At 42.2% G+C, this 12701-nt stretch overlaps 1 protein-coding gene across 1 annotated transcript in view; it reads left to right on the top strand.

The window, feature by feature from the left end:
- LOC138348558 (uncharacterized) overlaps positions 1 to 10736 on the top strand; it is a 113567-nt gene extending 102831 nt beyond the window's left edge. Inside the window, exon 5 of the mRNA XM_069297994.1 lies at positions 10284 to 10736. Coding sequence (XP_069154095.1) covers positions 10284 to 10318 — 35 coding nt within the window. The 3' untranslated portion in view covers positions 10319 to 10736. The remainder of the gene's footprint in view (positions 1 to 10283) is intronic.
- The last annotated feature ends 1965 nt before the right edge of the window (positions 10737 to 12701 follow it).

Below are 12701 nucleotides of genomic sequence, written 5' to 3'. Positions count from 1 at the left end.
AATAATCATGTTGTTAGGAAAGAGTTGTTCTTACTCATGCATGTCCTTGGTGTGTGCTTGCACATACCCATACTTAGTACAATTGTGTACTAATCCCATACAATTCTACAATTTTTGGTGCAGACAGAGGTGGACGCTAGAGCTTACAGGTTGACGTTGTAACTATCCAGACGTCGATCTTTCATCCGGACTTGGTAGGCCCTCATGCGTTTGAGGATGTCTACCGTTATTATCTAGTTTAGATGTAGGCTTTAGCTAGTGGAGCATCTTCCACTAGTGTTTCTTTCCACTTTCATTTCATACTTTGTATTGGTGCCGTTTTGGCAAGAATACGTTTAATGCAATTATGAACTGTTTCTTTCATTTGATTATCGCTATATTAGATGGTTGATTTGTGAACGCCTATGATGTTAAGTTCAAAATGTTTAGCATGAAATAAGAAAACAAAAAGTTTTTCTGCTAAAATTAACCTAGATGAAGTAAGAATGACGTATGTAGGCTTGTCTGCGTCCTCTGAGGTCAATGATGCCAGTCTCGTCTGGATCTAGATTCCGGTCGTGACAAAAAGTTGGTATCAAAGCACTAAGTTAAAATCCGAAGATAATGTCACGACCCAACCCGATGGGCCGTGACTAGTGCCGTTTTGGACACCCACATACAAACCTGCTAAGTATAACCAACTGAAACTAAGACAATATGGAATTTAATCAATCAAGCCAACCCCAAAGTCATATATATATAGAGGACCTGTCTCATAATGAGTCATAACCATTCAACCGTAACAACATACGCGAGCCGACAAGGCCGCCACTATCCAAAGCATAATAGCATGCGTAAGCCGACAAGGCTGCCACTACACAATACACAATGATGTACGCAGCCGACAAGGCTGCCCCTGTACAGACCTCTAAGAGTACAGTAGTGAAACTCGATGGGACACGGCCCCGCCATACCCATAGACAAGCAAAAGACTACACAAAAAGTTATGTACCCAAAACGACTGGGCTCATGAACAGTGGATCTCTCCCAATCAGCAGAGTAGATATCCTAGGCGGGAGGATCACCGAACTGTGCGTCTACACCTGCGGGCATGAAATGCAGCCCCCCGAGGAAAGGGGGGTCAGTATGGACAATGAACTGAGTATGTAAAGCATAAAGTAAAGATGACAGGATACCAATATGGTAAGTCGAAACAAAATATCGCTACACATATACCCTTTTAAGTGAAAATCATGCATATCTTTAACATATAAGATGCCCAGCTTCCCTAGTAAGGGGCTCGGCAAAATAATCATCACATCATCCCCGTCATCATCATCATCATTACCATCCTCATCACCAATCATATATATAATATACATACCCGGCCTCTAGTGAGGGACTCGGTGACATGCAAGAAACTCCGCACGAACATTACCCGGCCCGGGATTGGTGAAATGATAAAGGACTCTATGCACGAGCAGAATATTATGAGCAACCATATGAAATTAAAATCATTTCTTATAACTCAATAGAACAATCAACGTGAACCAGCAAGGAGTATTACCAAAGATTAACGTGTTATCAAGATTATGAACCTTTAATACGATATGGAAACGTAAAATCTCAATGACTCTAAGAAGCACTACCATAGATATGAGAAATCATCATAGCCTTAGATATAGCCGATATATAGAGGAATAGTTGTGGAAGCAAGAATATACGTCACCTAGACACTCTAGAGGTAAGTATCAAACCTGTACGTTATTCGCTCATTTTTAAAAGTCATGCCAAACAAAGAAAGAAGGGGTAGCGTTACATACCGTATAGTCGAGCCGCACGTCCAATATTTACTGCTCAAGCTATTAATCTATAACAAGCAACAATCGTGCTGCAATTAGATAAACGTCGCGCTTTACTATTTTGTAAGCTATCTAATAGTCTAACGAAAATCCGGCAGCACTTCCCCTATTTTCCTTACTTCGTCCCAATCCGACAACAACCCAAATTATCCACAGCAATACCAATAACACATATAACCCAACGAACCATATTAAACAGCCCCTCCCCCCAAAACGGTTCTGCTCGGCAACCATAGCAGCGAAGCAACGACACACCGAGCGATAACTCGTTTTATAATTCGCAACACATCTACCTTATCGTATCAATTCTTTGGAGTATATACCCATACTCACATTAACATGTACATGACGTCAAAACAGAATTTCCTGCAGTTTTCTTTGATCAAAATAGCCCAAACACTAACACGACACCACTAATAATCCGGTTATGGTTTCCGCTCATACTTAGCACATTCAGTAACTAAAACAAACTTCCTAAACTACTGGTCACGCCCCCTTATTAATATTAATGGATAATTAACAAAGGTATTCTAAAGAATTAACACACCAAGCAAAGAGATTACTAACCAAATTATTTGCAGCTGCTGGCCAAGAGTTGCAAGGTTGGTTTTCTCCATTTCCATGGCTGCCTAAGCCAAGTGGTGAAGAAGATGATATGCTGCAATGCATTTCACCACCTTATTTATAGTATGGATTGGATTTCACCACCTCATTTATAGTATGGAGTGGAGGCAGCCCCCCCTCTACACGTGTCCCACTAAGGCCAGCTCCCAATCTGATTCCTTTTATTTTTTGCCTTGAGTGGTGGGGCCACTGGATTAAATTAATCCTAATCAGCCACTAATTAATCCCTCACTTAAAGTTAATGGCACTTACATTAGCCAAATCATACTTAATATCACATTTGGAATTAACATCCTTGCCTAATATTTCTTTAATCACTTGGAACTTAAAATAAAATCTCATTCCCCGGACTTACGTCTACTAGATCATGACGCGCACTACGTATAAAAATACGAGGCATAACATCCTTCCCCCCTTAGGAACATTCGTCCTCGATTTTTAAGTTAGTGTGTTACAAAAACAAATTCCAGCGAGGTCTCTCTAACAGTTATACTTATCAACCTACATTCCGTAACTTACAGATGCCTCACAGAGTCACAACTTACTACATAATCTCGTTTATCAATTAATATAGTCAAGCTAGGAATTAAATTACCTGCAGGTACGGGGAACAAGTAAGGATACTTATTCTTCATTTCATCTTCCGCTTCCCAAGTCATCTCCTCCCTATTATTATTGTGCCACAACACTTTGACGGAAGCCACATCCTTAGTACGTAACCTTATAACCTGGTGATCAAGTATAGCTACGGGTTTCTCCTCAAATGACAACTCCTCTGTTACCTGAACATCATCTACAGGGAATACTCTAGAAGGATCACCAATACATTTACGTAGCATCGATACATGGAAGACTGGATGTACCGCCTCCAAATCAGATGGTAGATCCAACTCATAGGCAACGTTGCCTATCCTACGAACAATCTGATAAGGCCCAATGTATCTTGGACTGAGCTTCCCCTTCCTGCCGAATCTCATCACACCCCTCATGGGTGATACCTTCAGGAATACCCAGTCACCAATCTGAAACTCCAAATCTCAACGCCGATTATCTGCATATGACTTCTGTCGACTCTGGGCTGCTAATAATCTTTCATGAATAAGCTTCACCTTGTCAACAGCTTGCTGAATCACATCCGGTCCTATTAACTTAGTCTCGCCAACATCAAACCAACCAATAGGTGATGCACTTCCTCCCATATAAGGCCTCGTACGGTGCCATCGGGTTACTAGAATGGTAGCTATTATTATAGGCAAACTCAATGAGAGGCAAGTGGTCATCCCAGCTACCTTTGAAGTCAATAATACAAACCCGCAACATATCTTCTAATGTCTGAATAGTACGCTCAGCCTGCCCATCAGTCTGAGGGTGAAATGGTGTGCTAAGGTTCACTTGTGTCCCCAATCCCTTCTGAAACGATCTCCAAAAGTTGGCTGTAAATTGAGCTCCTCTGTCTGATATAATGGACGTGGGAACTCCATGAAGTCTCACTATCTCCCTGACATATTACCTCGCATAATCTTCAGCCGAATAAGTAGTCCTGACTGGAATAAAATGGGCCGATTTCGTCAGCCTATCTAGAATAACCCATATAGCGTCATACTTCCATTGAGTGCGAGTAAGCCTGTAATGAAGTCTATATTAATCCTCTCCCATTTCCAAGTCGGGATCTCTATCTCCTGTAATAATCCACCAAGCTTCTGATGTTCGATCTTGACTTGTTGACAATTCGGGCACTGAGCAACAAACTCCGCTATGTCCTTTTTCATGCCATCCCACCAATATAAGCATTTGAGGTCATGATACATTTTCGTTGACCCTGGGTAAATAGAATAACGGGCAGAGTGTGCCTCTCCCATAACTTGTCGTCGTAGCCCCGCAATATCGGGTACACACAATCTGCCTTCATATCGTAACACTCCGTCAGGTGTAACCTTAAATGGGGTCTTTTCCTTTTGAAGAGCTGCATCTCTATACTGTGCCAGAATAGGGTCCTCGTATTGGTGTCTCTTTACCTCATCTATGATTGAAGACTCATCAACCTCTCGAATAGAAACTCCACTATCTTTTGAATTAGCCAGACGGACTCCAAGGCTAGATAGCCGCTGAATCTCCCAAACCATATCCCTCCTTTCTGGTTGTACATCTGTCAAGCTACCCATGGACTTACGGCTAAGAGCATCTGCTACAACATTTTCTTTCCCTGGATGATATAAAATATCAACATCACAATCCTTTAGCAACTCTAACCACCGCCTCTGTCGTAAGTTCAGCTCCTTCTGTTTAAAGATATATTGGAGACTCTTATGATTTGTATAGATGTCCACATGGACACCATATAAATAATGCCTCGATATCTTCAAGGCATGAACCACGACCGCTAACATCAGATCGTGAGTGGGATAGTTCTTTTCATGCTTCCTAAGCTGTCGGGAGGCATAGGCTATTACTTTGCCATGCTGCATTAATAAACATCCTACCCCAACACCCGAAGCATCACAATAAATAACATAGCCATCTAGTCCCTCCGGAAGAGTTAGGACTGGAGCTTTAGTCAATTTGTCTTTCAATAGCTGGAAGCTTCGCTCACAAGCATCAGTCCACTGGAACTTGGCTGCCTTTTGAGTTAGCCTTGTCAAAGGCCTGCTAACCCCAGAAAGCTGCATACCTCAGTAGGTGTCGTAGGTCAGGGCCAAGTCTTTACAGCCTCAATCTTCTGCGTGTCTACCCAAATACCATCTGCTCCAATAATATGCCCCAAGAATGCCACTGAAGTCAACCAAAACTCACACTTAGAAAACTTAGCATACAACTTGTGGTGCTGAAGCACCCTAAGTACCGTCCTTAAATGGTCTGCATGCTCCTCTTCTGAACGTGAATAGACCAGAATATAGTCTATAAATACAATAACAAACATATCAAGGAATGGTTTAAACACTCGATTCATTAAATCTATAAACACCGCTGGAGAATTATTCAGCCCAAAAGACAGCACTCTAAACTCATAATGCCCGTATCGGGTTCGGAATGCTGTCTTTGGAATATCTGCCTCCCTTACCCCCACCTGATGATAACCTGACCGCAAGTCTATCATTGAAAAACACATTGCCCCCTGCAATTGGTCAAATAGATCGTCAATCCTTGGGAGGGGATACCTGTTCTTTATTGTTACTTTGTTCAGCTGCCTATAATTAATACACATCCGCAGCGACCCATCCTTCTTCCTCACAAACAGTACCGGTGCTCCCCAAGGTGACGTACTAGGCCTGATGAAGCCCTTTCCTAGCAAATCCCTCAATTGTTCTTTCAATTCTTTCAACTCATTAGGTGCCATTCTATAAGGAGGTATAGATATAGGCTGGGTATCTGGAAGTACATCTATATTAAACTCTATCTCTCATTCTGGAGGAAGGCCTAGAAGTTCCTCTGGGAATACATCGGAAAATTCATTAACTACCGGGACTGATTGAAGAGTCGATGCCTCTGCCTTTATGTCATGCACCCGAACCAGATGATAAATATAGCCTTTTCTAACCATCTTCCCGGTCTTAAGGTATGAAATGAACTTACCTTTCGGCGATACTGTACTCTCCTTCCACTCTATAATAGGTTCCCCTGGAAATTGAAATCGAACTATCTTTCCTCTGCAATCAACATTAGCATAACAAGCAACCAACCAATCCATGCCCATGATAATATCAAACTCAATCATATTTAACTCTATTAGATCTGCTACGGTACGATGACTATATATAACTACTGAACAATTCTTATATACTCGCGTAGCTATGACAAAATCTTCTACAGGTGTAGCTACCTCAAATGGTTCTATCAACTCAGACTCTATTCTGATTCTACTAGCAACAAAGGGAGATCTAAATGATAAGGTAGAACCTGGGTCTATCAATGCATACACACTTCGGGAGAATAGTGATAATATACCCGTGATCACATTAGGTGACGCCTCCTGATCGTGCCTATTAGTCAAAGCATGTATCCGGTTCGAGGGACCGCTAGAACTTGAAGCTCCACCACGTCCTCTACCACGGCTTGCTGGCGCCTGAATACCCTGCCCCGTAGGGCGCATAGCCACAGAAGAAGATGAACCAGCAACGGACCCAGTAGGTTGTGCCATACCACCTGCACTACCTCTAAGGTGACACTCCCTCATAGTATGGCCCTACGACCGCAAGAAAAACATGCACCTGTATCCCAACGACATCCCCCAGGATGGGACCTACCACAGCGAGAACACCGAGGCAAAGGTGGCCTCGACTGGCTCAAACCCCTGCCCATCTGTGACCCTGACGCCCTAGAGCTCTGACCAGCTTCCGAATATCCCGTACGATCGAACCCCTTACCCATGAAACGTCGGGGTGCACTCTGTGCTGGCTGGGAAGAAAATCTAACATGCTGCTGAGACTGCCCGCCTCGAAACTCGTCAGGATAACCTGCTGATCTAGCCCTCTTATGCTATCCTCTATTATAATCTATATCTGGCTGACGTCCCCGGTGCCGATCCTCTGCTGTGCATATGCCTGCACCCGAGCAATGTCCATACCTGGCTGAAGAGTCACTGCCATACAACCGTCAATCAGATAACGATCCAATCCCATCACATAATGATGTACCCTGTCTGCCATATCAACCACAATAGTAGGCGCATGCCTAGCCAATGAATCAAACTCGAGGCTAATCTCTCGAACGCTCCTGCCATTCTGCCTCAAACGCAAGAATCTATTGACTCTAGCTCGCTTCATCTCTGGAGGCAGGAAGTGGCCCTGGAAAGCCTCCACAAATTCATCCCATACCGCTGGAGGAGAACCCTCACCCCTAGATAACTCCCAAGACTCATACCAATTAATAGCTACATCCCGCAAACGATACGTAGCCAACTCAACAGACTCGGTCTTCGAAGCCCTTATTATCCTCAATATATGCTGCATCTGACGAATAAACTCTTGTGGATCATCCTGGGGCCTTGACCCAAAGAACTCTGGAGGATTACAACTTAAGAAGTCACGAGCCCTTAAGCTATCAGATCTATCTGCATGATCAACTCCTAGTCCATGCCTGCGAGCCTGACCTGGCACTAATCTAGTCAGCAACTAAACCGCATCTCTCACGGCCCTATCCTCCGCCCCTGACTGAGGAGCTGGAGGTTCAGGTGCTAGGGCCTCGTGGGCTGGTGGTGTCCCCCGAACTGGAGCTGCTGCTGCTTTAAGATCCTCTGGCGGTGGCGGTGTAGAAGAGCTCTCAGACTGGAGCACAATACCAGGCATAGACTGGGCACGGGCCCTAGTAACTCTCCGGGTCTGACTAGTACCTTCTGCTACCGATTTGCCCTTCTAGGCGGCTGTCGCTTTCTTTGGAGGCATAGCTGAAAACACAAGAATTCGTTAGAAAAGGATTATCCTGTTAATATATCTCTTTCACACGATCTAGAATACGAAGAAAGGATGACATCCTAAATGTCCTGTAGCTTCCTGTTTATAGATGTGGTGAATAACACACCAATAAACAAGACTCTACTAGACACGGTCTGTAGACACTTCCGAGGAAGAACCGCTCTGATACCACTCTTTGTCACGACCCAACCCGATGGGCCATGACTAGTGCCCGTTTTGGACACCCACATACAAACCTGCTAAGTATAACCAACTGAAACTAAGACAATATGGAATTTAATCAATCAAGCCAACCCAACGTCATATATATATATAAAGAGGACCTGTCTCATAAGGAGTCATAAACATTCAACCGTAACAACACACGCGAGCCGACAAGGCTGCCACTATCCAAAGCATAATAGCATGCGTAAGCCGACAAGGCTGCCACTACACAATACACAATGATGTACGCAGCCGACAAGGCTGACCCTGTACAAGCGGACGTCCCAAACAAACCATGTCCAGACCATTATCCAAAACATATATATACAACCCACATAATGTCCACAGACCTCAAAGAGTTCAGTAGTGAAACTCGACGGGACAGGCCCCCGCCATACCTATAGACAAGCAAAAGACTACACAAAAAGTTATGTACCCAAAACGACTGGGCTCCGAAATAGTGGAGCTCTCCCAATCAGCAGAGTAGATATCCTAGGCGGGAGGATAACCGAACTGTGCGTCTACACCTGCAGGCATGAAACGCAGCCCCCTGAGGAAAGGGGAGTCAGTACGGACAATGTACTGAGTATGTAAAGCATAGAGTAAAGATGACAGGATACCAATATGGTAAGTCGAAACAAAATATCGCTACACATATACCCTTTTAAGTGAAAATCATGCATATCTTTAACATATAAGGTGCCCAGCTTCCCTAGTAAGGGGCTCGGCAAAATAATCATCCCATCATCTCCGTCATCATCATCATCATCATAACCATCGTTATCACCAATCATTTACATAAAATACATACTCGTCCCTCTAGTGAGGGACTCGCTGACATGCAAGAAACTCCGCACGAACATTACCCGGCCCAGGACTCGATGAAAATAATAAAGGACTCTATGCACGAGCAGAATATTATGAGCAACCATATGCAATTAAAATCATTTCTTATAACTCAATAACACAATCAACGTGAACCAGCAAGGAGTATTACCAAAGATTAACGTTTTATCAAGATTATGAACCTTTAATACGACATGGACACGTAAAATCTCAATGACTCTTAGAAGCACTACCATAAATATGAGAAATCATCATAGCCTTAGACATAGCCGATATATAGAGGAATAGTTGTGGAAGCAAGAATATACGTCGCCTAGACGCTCTAGAGGTAAGTATCAAACCTGTCCGTTATTCGCTCATTTTTTGCGTTACATACCGTACAGTCGAGCCGCACGTCCAATATTTACTGCTCAAGCTATTAATCTATAACAAGCAACAATCGTGCCGGAATTAGATAAACGTCGCGCTTTACTATTTTGTAGGCTAGCTAATAATCTAAAGTAAATCCAGCAGCACTTCCCCTATTTTCCTTACTTCGTCCTAATCCGACAACAACCCAAATTATCCACAGCAATACCAATAACACATATAACCCAACAAATCATATTAAACAGCCCCCCCCTAAAAAATGGTTCCGTCTCGGCAACCATAGCAGCGAAGCAACGACACACCGAGTGTTGGTGCTTGGACTGTTTTGATTAAAGCAAATACGATAAGGTAGATGTGTTGCGAATTATAAAACGAGTTATCGCTCGCTGTGTCATTGCTTCGCTGCTATGGTTGCCGAGACGGAACTGTTTTGAGGAGGGGGCTGTTTAATATGATTCGTTGGGTTATATGTGTTATTGGTATTGCAATGGATAATTTGGGTTGTTGTTGGATTGGGACGAAGTAAGGAAAATAGGGGAAGTGCTGCCGAATTTTCGTTAGATTATTAGCTAGCTTACAAGAAAGTAAAGCGCGATGTTTATCTAATTGCGGCACGATTGTTGCTTGTTATAGATTAATAACTTGAGCAGTAAATATTGGACGTGCGGCTCGATTATACGGTATGTAACGCTGTCCCTTCTTTCTTTGTTTGGCATGACTTTTAAAAATAAGCGAATAACGGACAGGTTTGATACTTACCTCTAGAGCGTCTAGGTGACGTATATTCTTGCCGAGCTCCTTACTAGGGAAGCTGGGCACCTTATATGTTAAAGATATGCATGATTTTCACTTAGAAGGGTACATGTGTAGCGATATTTTGTTTCGACTTGCCATATTGGTATCCTGTCATCTTTACCTTATGCTTTACATACTCAGTACATTGTCCGTACTGACCCCCCTTTCCTCGGGGGGCTGCGTTTCATGCCCGCAGGTGTAGATGCACAGTTCGGTGATCCTCCTGCCTAGGATATCTACTCTGCTGATTGGGAGAGCTCCACTGTTCCGGAGCCCAGTCGTTTTGGTACATAACTTTTGTGTAGTCTTTTGCTCGTCTATGGGTATGGCGGGGCCCTGTCCCGTCGAGTTTCACTAATGTACTCTTAGAGGTCTGTGGACATTATGTGGGTTGTATATATATGTTTTGGGTAATGGTCTGGACATGGTTTGTTTAGGATGTCCGCTTGTACAGGGGCAGCCTTGTCGGCTGCGTACATCATTGTGTACGTGTAGTGGCAGCCTTGTCGGCTTACGTATGTTATTATGCTTTGAATAGTGGCGGCCTTGTCGGCTCGCGTATGTTGTTATGGTTGAATGGTTATGACTCCTTATGAGATAGGTCCTCTTTATATATATATGACGTTGGGGTTTGCTTGATTTGATTAAATTCCATATTGTCTTAGTTTCAGTTGGTTATACTTAGCAGGTTTGTATGTGGATATCCAAAACGGACACTAGTCACGGCCCATTGGGTTGGGTCGTGACACCGATATTCAATCCCGCTATCCTCATATTTTCAGCCCTTTAGGATAGAATTTCTATTCTTAAGTCTAAGTTTCCTTAACTCTTCATTCTTTGTTGCTATTGCATGGTTGTAAATAGTATCTATGTTATGTTTTAACTGGCATTACACTAAAGAATAAGTAGCGTCATTCAGGGACGAATGTTCCTAAGGGGGAGATAGTGTAACAACCCTAAAAAAGGTTATGCTAAATATGGCTCAAAGTGCCTAGAATGCCTACGATTAGACCGGCTTCACATGAATTGATGCACTTAAAACCAGACCTCTGAACCCTTGCTACAACCAAGCCAACTAACTTGGGGAGTTATTTGAGCCATAAAAGTTTGCGTCCAGCCATGTAGGGCTCTCGAATACGAAGATTTACTCGAACGAGTCTTTACCGAACTTAAAAAGGGAAAATCTTAAGTTTGGAGGGTCTAGGGGTAAAATGGTCTTTTTCTAGGCTAAGGGTAGTATCGTAATTACCCTAAATATATAATTAATTATTTAATTAATAAAACCTTATTTGACTAAGTCCTAGACTAGACTCCTAAGCCTAAGAAAACTCTTATCTCTCACGCTCATCTCTCTCTCTCACGTCTCTATCTTTCTCTTTCACGTTCTGTCTGCCAAAATAACGTATAAGAACAGAAAATTGACCAAAGTTTTTCATACTTAAAGAACTCACAACGAAAAATAAAATCAAACGCTAAGAAAAGTACGTTAGGCAAAGGGAGGGTTTTCCGTCGAAAGTTTGGTGTTGAAACTTGGTTTTCGACGTGAGTGTTGGAGAAGGTTTGGGCAGCATCTTCAAGGTTTGAACGTCATAAAAGGTATGGGTTTTCTTTTCTCTTAGTCCCTTTCCCAAAAGACGCCTTAAGGTTCAGTATATTCTAATTCGAAAACTAGGATTGTTCCCTGTTGCTTGTCCCTGTCACTAAATCCCGTTGATTTGTAGGTTGGGTATGTTTGGTGGTAGAGATTAGGCATGTAATGTGTTTTCGTGATGAATATGACTTACGTGCGTTTGGGTGTATTGCCGTAACTATTGGTCACGGATTAGGACTTGAAATGGCATGTATCAATTAGTTATGAAATACCATTAGCTCTATGTGTGTTATCAATATCTCTACGTGTGATTCGGTGAGACCTAAAATTTATCCAAATTCTTTTCTTTCTAGAAACAAGGATAAAAAGATTTGATTGATTATATATATATTTTTTTCTTCAGCATTTGAGTTGATGAACTAAATCAGATAGTTATATGAGTGAAAGAAAATGGCTTCTAAATTTGCAGTAAAAAAGTTGAGTCTCATTTCCTATGTACAAGAATCAAATGGTGAAAAAAGTAAACATAAGCAAGAGAGATTGTTTACCCCAAGATTCGTGAATTGTCATGATAGCTTGAAGCGGGTTCAAAAGACCAACTCTATGGAGTTTTTACTGTCTATTACCATAGATGGATTTCCACAACGGGAGGTTTTTGAAACAAAAAATGAGTGGATGGTTAGGAAGACCAAGATACACAAAGGATTAGTAATTGAGATTATGTAAGTTATCCAAGAGGATATTTCTGTACATAAAAGGAATTCAAATTGGGGCTTTACGTTCGTAGAAATGATCAAGTTCTTTGTATTTTATGTACAAATGTTTATATAAATTATGATGTTCATATGAAGTGTAATTGGCTGAATTGAGTGAGAAAATTTTGGCTGAACGAATCCATGAAAATGCACCTAAAATGTTATAAATGAACCATGAAATTTCCCTTAGAACTAATGTGTAACTTGATGAAAAGATGCTGAAAATTACAAAATTTCCAGCCATAAGTTGATGAATTTTGGTAAAGTT

The sequence above is a fragment of the Solanum lycopersicum genome, chromosome 5 (genome assembly GCF_036512215.1).
Source record: "Solanum lycopersicum chromosome 5, SLM_r2.1".
In the NCBI taxonomy this organism is placed as follows: Eukaryota; Viridiplantae; Streptophyta; class Magnoliopsida; order Solanales; family Solanaceae; genus Solanum; species Solanum lycopersicum.
Note: the sequence above shows the minus strand (reverse complement) of the source record. Positions and strands in the feature narration are given on the sequence as shown.